This window comes from Rattus norvegicus, chromosome 4 (assembly GCF_036323735.1).
Source record: "Rattus norvegicus strain BN/NHsdMcwi chromosome 4, GRCr8, whole genome shotgun sequence".
In the NCBI taxonomy this organism is placed as follows: domain Eukaryota; kingdom Metazoa; phylum Chordata; class Mammalia; order Rodentia; family Muridae; genus Rattus; species Rattus norvegicus.
Window position 1 is genome coordinate 167,609,276 of NC_086022.1, and position 10,748 is coordinate 167,620,023.

The 10,748-nt window shown below is 37.6% G+C and overlaps 1 protein-coding gene across 1 annotated transcript; it reads right to left on the bottom strand.

Annotated features, from left to right (window-relative positions):
* Positions 1–463: 463 nt before the first annotated feature.
* On the bottom strand, positions 464–2,844 carry LOC120102183 (proline-rich protein 2-like). Its single transcript, XM_039108538.1, has 2 exons — positions 2,787–2,844; positions 464–1,113 (listed from the first exon to the last, which is right to left on the bottom strand). The coding sequence occupies exons 1-2, from the start codon at positions 2,842–2,844 to the stop codon at positions 464–466; spliced, it is 708 nt and encodes a 235-aa protein (XP_038964466.1).
* Between the last annotated feature and the right edge of the window lie 7,904 nt (positions 2,845–10,748).

A 10,748-nucleotide genomic window follows, 5' to 3' on the forward strand; every position in this document is an offset into this window, starting at 1 on the left:
GAGGGAACCACTTTCTTACTCATTTTCTGAAATTCAAAAAAAGTTAATGAAGGCAGGGTTCAGAGAGAACATGACATCTCAATCACAAGCAATTAATTAATGGTGAATGGAAACAAAAATGCAAACAAAGAACATGATGAGATTTGTGTATCCTTTTGAATACATTAATTCCAGCAAGGAGGGAATGAACCTTAGGAAGAAAATGGGTCTTCTTGCCAAAAGCAGGTAATTAATGCAGTAATTATGGAAAACGAAATGAGGAGATTTTCCTCCAAAAATATATATTCTCTCATGAATAGATCATTTAATATTTAATAAAAAATATTTGCTATTGGGTCCAGAACAATGTTATTACTACATATTTAGGTTGCATACTTTAAACAATGTGAAATATAGAAGGATTGTGTTCCCTGCCACCCACCAGGGCATTAACAGGAAACATACCTTTCACTGATAATCTGGTTTACTGAGGTCCCTGGGGTCTGCCGAATTGAGGACCTTGTTGAGGGCCTTGTGAGTTTCCAGGCTGAGGAGGTCTTTGCTGAGGGCCGCCTTGTGGGGGTGGGCCTTGAGGAGGTCTCTGCTGTGGTCCTCCTGGTGGGGGTGGGCCTTGAGGAGGTTTCTGCTGTGGGCCTCCTTGTGGGGGTGGACCTTGAGGGGGTTTCTGCTGTGGGCCTCCTTGTGGGGGTGGACCTTGAGGGGGTTTCTGCTGTGGTCCTCCTGGTGGGGGTGGGCCTTGAGGAGGTTTCTGCTGTGGGCCTCCTTGTGGGGGTGGGCCTTGAGGGGCTCTCTGCTCTGGGCCTCCTTGTGGGGGTGGGCCTTGAGGGGCTCTCTGCTGTGGGCCTCCTTGTGGGGGTGGGCCTTGAGGGGGTCCCTGCTGTGGGCCTCCCTGTGGGGGTGGGCCTTGAGGAGGTCTCTGCTGTGGTCCTGCAGGTGGGGGTGGGCCTTGAGGTCTCTGCTGTGGTCCTCCTGGTGGGGGTGGGCCTTGAGGAGGTCTCTGCTGTGGGCCTCCTTGTGGGGGTGGGCCTTGCTGGTTCCCATTAGCAGGTGGTCTTGGTCGGAATCCTGAAGGTGGTGGCCTCTGATTGGGGATCTGGTTTAGATTCTGAAGTTCTGAGTGGTAAAGAAAATAACAAATGAGCTTAGATACACTTGATTCTGTTTTCCTTTATCTCAATGAACTTTCCGCACAGCATCTCTTCTCAACAGCCACTTGTTTATAGTTTCATGAAAAGTTCATTTTAAACATGGTCTTTTGGTCACATGCAATTACCCATAATTCAGTTTCCAGAGTATTCATGATCAGTTTCCTCAGGGAAATTAAAACAAGTAAAATAGTTTGCATATGGAGGTTTTGTTGACTATCTTATTTTGGGCAAATTGACATTTTGTGAATCCAGATAAAATTACTATGTGATATGGAAAATTCAATCAAGCAGGTTGCTCAGAAAATTGGCCTTAAGGTGAGGAATATTATCAGGGGAAGAAGAGTCTAAAAGTTACTGACCATACAGTATTCACTGAACAAGTAAATGCATGAAAGGTTATAATCAATGAACTCAATACATGTCTTTGAATATAGAGTCACAAAGAAAAGAGACCTTAACGTTTGAATACTTTTTCTGCTGGAATCAACTGAAATGGATACAACAAGGGGTTGGAAGAAGACATTGAGGAACTCCTGTTTCCATAGAAGAGTAAAAAGCAGGACACTGAAACTAACTTTTATTTGCAAGCAACTACTCCCGTGTTGTAGTTAATTGCCTTTTTCTCAGGTAATTCAGACCTCTGGGTTATTGTAATTTATTGCAATCCCCTAGGGTGTTCATCATTGTCGAATTTGGAGAATGTTTGTCTGAACCTTTGTGAAACTTACATTTATTAATTCATGAAACCCAACATAACAATAAAGTGTAGAATTATAAAACATCCTGCTTACTAAAGATACATAAGAATTTTAAAGATTACATTGTATTTGCTTGATGTAATTGGGAAAGTGTTCACAGATGGCCATTGTGAAGCAAAACAAAGGACAGATTCAAAAGTGAGTTCACAAAAACAAGTAGCAATCTATAGGTGGCAGATGATTTTAGCTACAATCTCTCATTTCCTGGTAATTTATAAACAGTTAGGAACATGAACAGCTAGCAGTAATCTGAAGCATCTCTGGTACATATATTTTGAGTGTCTATGAGTAAGTAACAATATAAAATTTCTTTTGGTTGTCATTATTTTACATAGAATCTTGCTGCATACACTGATAAATCATATATATATATATATATATATATATATATATATATATATATATATTCTACCTCTATGTAATCTCTTCTTTATTTAATTCTTATCTTCTACCTTTTAGGCTTCTCAAAGTAAGGGAATATAAATAAACATTTGAGTAAATAATTAAATACACACTGATAGTATATTGGAATTTATAATGACTATGGAAAAATGAAAATTCAGAAGATGTTATTATTTTTCTGTGTAATAGTTTCAGATTTGTTACTTCAGCTGCCATCCTTACAGTGATTCTTTCATGGGTATTTCTGCCACCTTTTCTTGATAAATAGTACAGCAATATTACTCGCATATGTAGTCTATTTTAACTACAACAGTGTCCTCAAATCCAAGACTATCCATTATTAAAAGTTGAAACACTGTGTGGTCTTATTTATCTTTCATCTCCTTTCCTCTGTCCCATATCTCTCCTACCCTGCAGTATTGTCTCTTATTCTTTAAGAAGAGTCACAGCACCAACACCCATATTCTCATACCTTCACCTGGTTCCTGAGCAAAGCTCAAGCCCAGCAGGAAGATTGTGAACAGGACCACTAGCATCTTGGAAGAGGCTCTGTAGTTTCTCCCAAATCTGTGCTGGAAGAAGCAAGGCACTGCCTTTATAACTAGAAGCAGAAGAATGGCACCTTTGAATTCCATACTGTTATTTCATACTTAACAAAGGAGGAAATCTTGCATCCTTTACTCCATGCTGGGACTTTTGCCCAGCAGGATGAGGTAAGGAAGAGTTGCCAGTATCCCTTTTCTAAGCAGTACAACAGTGATAAGAGTAAATTTGAATAAAGTCATCTGTAAGAAAGTACGCCATATATTGAAGGTAAGTAAAGTCATTATATAAATATTGCATTCTATTTGCTAACATTTTCTATGTATCACTGTGTATTTGGATAGGATTAGTGTGTGTTCACACATCTTTGTATTATCAGTAATGATTTCCATCCAAACTGAAGGTAGTCAATTTCTTTGATTAATAGTATAGCTTAAACACTATCACTTCTATGTGACTTTATATATTCTATTGTCAAGAATGATGATGTTGAGGTTATTCATATACAAATTTCATTTATGACAAAAGCACTTCGAATCCCTAGCATGCATAGCCTCAAGAATTGTTCCAACTATTCGCTTGAAGTAACCCAATAACAGCAACATTGGCTGGAAGAACGTGTGAACAATTGCATCACTAAAACCTCAGCAAAAGGCTTCACAACACATATGGACTTTTCCTGAGTCAGTATCATGAATCTGTAATTCCTTGAAGAGTTGTTTGAATATTTTACATTTTGAAGGACTGTGGACAGCTCCACATTTCAAATTGTTCTATTTAAGTTGCTTAAGGCTGGAATTATTGAGCTGAGCATGAGAGCTGCTTTCTGGTTCCCCTTAATGGGACAGATGTATACAGTTATTATTATTTTAAATGTCAGTAATAGGCTCAGGCCTCAGGATGTTATTCACCACAGGATATCTGTAATTGGTGATAACACATCCTCTCAAGATTCTCTTTCTGAATATATTTTCCTTTTCTTTTGGTGAGGACTCAGTCCTATAATTTTATATTTCATCTTATATTTGAACAATTTTCAGAGAACCAAAGAGAACTCAAAATTTTATTCACATTAAATAAATAGAAAATTAGGGCTGGTCAAGCATATGTTTTGCATTTCACTGCGTTTGTGTGTTTTTATTTCAAAAATTGTTCACCAGATGCATTCTTCCCAAAAGATTTTCTTGTGTGCCTCCTATTTCTTACTTTAAATAATTACTGCCTTAATTGTTATATCAGAACATTTATTTTTCATTTTTGGAAAACATATTTTAAGCACTCTCTAACCAGGATATCTGGAGAAATTTTTGTGTGTCCCTTAGGTTCAGTAGAGGATATGTGACACTTTCGACCTGTTTCATTGGAAGGAAGATAGAGAAAGCACCATAACAGATGAACCTAGATTAGTGAAGCTTGTGCAAGTTGGCCCACTATGTTCTGTGCAAGGCCTGTGAATATTAGTCATGTCTTTTCCACCTGATTGATGAGAATCATATAGAAAGGCTCCATGATCGATGAACTATGTATACTACATGCTATGTGAGCCTTAAAAATGGTCAGTGTCATGGTAATATTTGCAGGGTTATTAGACCTGTACTCTAAGGGAACATTATTTTCAGTTCACTAAAACTTTTGGTTATACTATAAACAAATTGTATTCCTGTTTTTATGGAATTTATGAGAAACAGAGATTGTTTAAACCAGACAGCCCTCTCTATTCATCAACACAATATGGGCTGTAACTTTTGCTATATAACATTAAAAGTTATATAGCAAAGGAGCCTGATGATATGTTGTACAGTACAGGTTGTCACAGAAAAGGACCATAGTCAAGAATCATGCAATGTCCTAACTAGTACTGAGTGTTGACAGGATTGGAGTCAGCCTTTTCCTTGACTTTTGAAAGCAGTTACATATCTATTGTTTCTTCCAAATATCACTCAGCTCAGGACATTTCACTGACCTTCTGGAGCTTTAACAATGTGTGAAAGAGATTAGTGTATCATTAAAGGAAAATATCATCTCTGACCTCAATAGACACAACTGAGACAGAAAATATATGAGATGAGACTCTTTTTAATGCCTATTACAGAACAATAACTTCCTTTACCTCATATAAAAATATTAAACCATGTCACATTAATGAACACCTGTACCCTCATATATAGATATAGATATAGATATAGATATAGATATAGATATAGATATAGATATAGATATAGATATAGATATAGATATAGATAGATATATAGATATAGACATAGATATGTGTGTTTGCATATAATCATACATATATTCTTATATTTTAGGTTATTTATATCATATATTCTAAAGTCATGTCAAATTCTAAAGTTATACCAAATATAGAAAGGTTATAAACTTACAGTTTATGATTTCTTTATCCTAAATCTACTGTCTTCACTATTAGTTCAATATGCATGCAAAGAAAAAGCTGAACATTGTGTGACAAAAACAAGACACACTTACACGTGAACTATTTGTCTGTAAGTCCAAGAAATATGTAGTGTTGAGCCAAGTTCCTCAGATATGTTTATCTTCATGTCTTTTTCTTTGATCATATGGGATTCGCTTGGTACAAGGATGGGGCTGTCTTATCTAATAATTATTCCTTATAAAAACACAGTCAATTAAGTTTGTTTGGTTATTAATTACTTCTTTTCTTTTTATGTTAACTAATTGCATGTGCTCCTTGAATTATTGATTTATGTTTAAAATGCCTCTAATCATGTCCAGTTATTACTCTCTCCTATTTTCTTCCCACCACTATGAAGTATCCCTTCTTCACAGAAGTCTCTTTCTTAGGCTCATGATTTTCTGTTGTTTTTGTTATACACTGAGTTTCATCAGAGCTGCTATGTGATTATGTGTACAGAACTATCCATCAGAGCCTAATTAGGTGATTAGTGTATATACAGGTAAAGGCAATAAATCACTCTGGCCTAAAATACATCATTATCCACTGACATTACCTAGAGACGATATCTTCTACATAAATGCCTATTGGCATTGATGGCCAATTTTGTGTGTGGAAATTTGTTTTCCTGAGAAGTCTGACTAGTGATAAGTTGCCTATTGTCCTTTGAAGGGCCTCATATTAACTACAATACAAGTAACTTGAGCTAGACTTAGTAGAATATAAAGTTATAATAATTTGAGGACATGATGTTTGGTAAGGACATTTGGAAGATCTGGAGATAATGACTTTAAGGGAATAGTCATTAAAATGATAAAAAAAACACTTTTTCATGACTATCTCAAAGAATAAATAAAATGATGTTACATCTACCCCCAACTTCAATTTATATATGTTCTTTTATTTAGCTGACTGCCATGTCCTATTCAATGTATCTCATTTCTAGCTTTCTGATTAATATACAAATTTCAATTATGAAAAAAGCACTTCGAACTCGTAGCATGTATAGCTTCAGTAAGTGTTCCAACTATTCTAGTGAAGTAACCCAATAACAGCATCATTGGCTAGAAAAACATGTGACCAATTACATCACTAAAACCTCAGCAAAAGTAGCCTCACAACACATATGGGCTTTACTTGAGTCAGTATCATAAATCTGTATTTTCTTGAAGAGTTGTTTGAATATTTTACATTTCGAACATCCATGGACAGCTCAATATTGTAAATTGTTCTATTTAAGTTGTTTACGGCTAGAATTATACAGCTGAGCATGAAAGCAGCTTTCTGGTTTCCTTTAATGGGACAAATGTATACAGATATCATTACTTTAAATGTCAGTAATACGCTCAGGCCTCAGGATGTCATTAACTACAGGTTATCTGTAATTTGTGATAACACACCCTAGCAAGATTCTCTTTATCAATATATTTTCCTTTTCTTTGGGTGAGGACTCAGTCCTCTATTTTATCTTTTTCTCCATCTTTATTAAATTGGGTATTTCTTATTTACATTTCAATTGTTATTACCTTTCCCGGTTTCCAAGCAAAGATCCCCTTAACTCCTGTCACTCTCCTTCTATAAGGGTGTTATCTTCCCCATCCTCCTCCCAATACTGCCCTCCCCCCAACAATCACTGGGGGTACAGTCTTGGCAGGACCAAGCGCTTCCCCTTCCACTGGTGCCCTTACTAGGCTATTCATTGCTACATGTGCAATTGGAGCCCAGGGTCACTCCATGTCTTTTGGTAGGGGCTTAGTCCCTGGAAGCTCTGGTTGGTTGGCATTGTTGTTCATATGGGGTCTCAAGCCCCTTCAAGCTCTTCCAGTCCTTTCTCTGATTCCTTCAACAGGGGTCCCATTCTCAGTTCAGTGATTTACTGCTGGAATTCGCCTATGTATTTGCCATATTCTGGCTATGTCTCTCAAGAGAGATCTACATCCAGTTCCTGTCAGCCTGTACTTCTTTGCTTCATCAGTTTTATCTAGATTGGTGGCTGTATATGTATGGGCCACGTGAGGAGCAGGCTCTGAACGGGCGTTCTTTCAGTCTGTGTTCTAAACTTTGCCTCCCTATTCCCTCCCAAGAGTATTCTTGCTCCCCTTTTAAAGGAGAGATGCATTCACATTTTGGTCCTCCTTCTTGAGTTTCATGTGTTCTGTGCATCTAGGGTAATTCAAGCATTAGAGCTAATATCCACTTATCAATGAATGCATACCACATGTGTTTTTCTGTGATTGGGTTACCTCACTCAGAATGATATTTTCCAGTTCCATCCATGTGCTTATGAATTTCATAAAGTAATTGTTTTTGATAGCAGAGTAGTATTACATGTGTAGATGTACCCTATTTTCTTTTTTTTTACTTATTTACTTCTTTTTTTTTTTTTTATTAACTTGCGTATTTCTTATATACATTTCGAGTGTTATTCCCTTTCCCGGTATCCAGGCAAACATCCCCCTCCCCCCTCCCCTTCCTTATGGGTATTCCCCTCCCAACCCTCCCCCCATTGCCGCCCTCCCCCCCCATTCAGAGCCTGCCCCACATGTGGCCCATATATATACAGCCACCCAATTAGACAAGATGGATGAAGCAAAGAAGTGCAGACCGACAGGAGCCGGATGTAGATCGCTCCTGAGAGACACAGCCAGAATACAGCAAATACAGAGGCGAATGCCAGCAGCAAACCACTGAACTGAGAATAGAACCCCCGTTGAAGGAATCAGAGAAAGAACTGGAAGAGCTTGAAGGGGCTCGAGACACCATATGTACAACAATGCCAAGCAACCAGAGCTTCCAGGGACTAAGCCACTACCTAAAGACTATACATGGACTGACCCTGGACTCTGACCTCATAGGTAGCAATGAATATCCTAGTAAGAGCACCAGTGGAAGGGGAAGCCCTGGGTCCTGCTAAGACTGTACCCTATTTTCTGTATCCATTCCTCTGTTGAAGGGCATCTGGGTTCTTTCTAGCTTCTGACTATTATAAATAAGGCTGACATGAACATAGTGGAGCATGTGTCTTTGATATATGTTGGAGCATCTTTTGGGTATATGCCCAAGAGAGGTATAGCTGGGTCCTCAGTAGTGCAATGTCCAATTTTCTGAGGAACCTCCAGACTGATTTCTAGAATATTTGTACCAGTCTGCAATCCCACCAACAATGGAGGAGTGTTCCTCTTTTTCCACATCCTCACCAGAATCTGCTGTCACCAGAATTTTGGATTTTAACCATTCTGACTGGTGCAAGGTGGAATCTCAGGGTTGTTATGATTTGCATTTCCCTATGACTAAAGTTGTTAAACATTTCTATAGGCGCTTTTCAGCCATACCCCCATTTTTAATAGGGTTATTTGTCTCCCTGCCATCTAATTTCATGAGTTCTTTGTATATTTTGGATATGAGCCCTCTATCACTTGTAGGATTGGTCAAGATCGTTTCCAGTCTGTTGGTTGCAGTTTTGTCCTAAAAACAGTGTCCTTTACCTTACAGAGGTTTTGAGATTCCATTGTCGATTCTTGATCTTAGAGAATAATCCATTGGTGTTATCTTCAGGAAATTTTGTCCAGTGCCCATGTGTTCGAGACTCTTCCCCACTTTTTTCTTCTATTAGTTTTAGGGTATCTGGTTTGATGTGGAGGTCCTTGATCCACTTGGACTTAAGCTTTGTACAGGGTGATACAAATGGATCAATCTGCATTCTTTTACCTGCTGCCCTCCAGTTGAACCAGCACCATTTGCTAAAAATGCTATCTTTTTTTCCTTTGTATGGTTTTGGCTCCTATGTAAAAAATCAAGTGACCATAGGTGTGTGGGTTCATTTCCGGGTCTTCAATTCTATTCCACTGGTCTGTCTGTCAGTGTACCAATGCCATGCAGTTTTTATCACTATTGCTCTGTAATACTGCTTGAGCTCATGGATAGTGATTCCCCCGGAAGTCCTTTTATTGTTGATAATTTTAGCTATCCTGGGTATTTTGTTATTCCAGATGAATTTGCAAATTGTTCTGTCTAACTCTCTGAAGAATTGCATTGGTACTTTGAAGGGGATTGCATTGAATCTGCAGAAGGCTTTTGGTAAAATGGCAATTTTTACTATATTAATCCTGCCAATCCAGGAGCATGGGAGATTTTTCCATCTTCTGAGATCTTCAATTTCTTTCTTCAGAGGCTTGAAGTTCGTATCATACAGATCTTTTACTTGCTTGGTTAAAGACCCACCGAGGTATTTTATATTATTTTGGACTATTATGAAGGGTTTCATTTCCCTAATTTCTTTCTCAGCTTGTTTCTGTTTTGTGTAGAGGAAGGCTACTGATTTATTTGAGTTAATTTTTACCCAGTCACTTTGCTGAAGGTTTTTTTTTAAATCAGGTTTAGTAGTTCTCTGGAGGAACTTTTGCGATCACTTAAATATACTATCATATCATCTGCAAATAGTGATATTTTGACTTTTTCCTATCCAATCTGATCCCTTTGATCTCCTTTTGTTGTCTTACTGCTCTGGATAGAACTGCAACAACTATATTGAATAAGTAGGGAGAGAGTGGGCAGCCTTGTCTAGACCCTGATTTTAGTGAGATTACTTCAAGTTTCTCTCCGTTTAGTTTAATGTTAGCAACTGGTTTGCTGTATATGTCTTTTACTATGTTTAGGTATGGGCCTTCAATTCCTATTCTTTCTCCAACTTTTACCATGAAGGGGTGTTGGATTTTGTCAAATGCTTTCTCAGCATCTAATGAAATGATCATGTGGTTTTTATCTTTCAGTTTGTTTATATAGTGGATTACCTTGATAGTTTTCTGTATATTAAACCATCCCTGCATTCCTGGGATGAAGCCTACTTGATCATGATGGATGATTGTTTTGATGTGGTCTTTGATTTTTTTGCAAGAAATTATTGAGTATTTATGCATTGATATTCATAAAGGAAATTGATCTGAAGTTCTCTTTCTTTGTTGGGTCTTTGTGTGGTTTAGGTATATGAGTAATTGTGACTTCATAAAAAGAATTTGGTAGCACTCTATCTGTTTCAATTTTGTTGAAGAGTTTGGAAATATTGATATAAGGTCTTCTATGAAGGTCTGATAGAATTCTGCACTGAACCCATCTGGACCTGGGCTCGTTTTCATTGGGAGATTTTTTATGAATGCTTCTATTTCTGTAGGAGTTTTGGGGTTGTTTAAATGGTTTATCTGTTCCTGATTTAACCTTGGTACCTGGTATCAGTCTGGGAAATTGTCCATTTCCTCCAGATTTTCAAGATTTTTTGAATATAGGATTTTGTAGTAGGATCTGATGATTTTTTGAATTTCTTCTGGCTCTGCTGTTATGTCTCCCTTTTCATTTCTCATTTTGTTGATTTGGACACACTCTCTATGTCTTCTGGTTAGTCTGGCTAAGGGTTTATCTATGTTGTTGATTTTCTCAAAGAACCAGCTTTTGGTTCTGTTGATTCTTTCT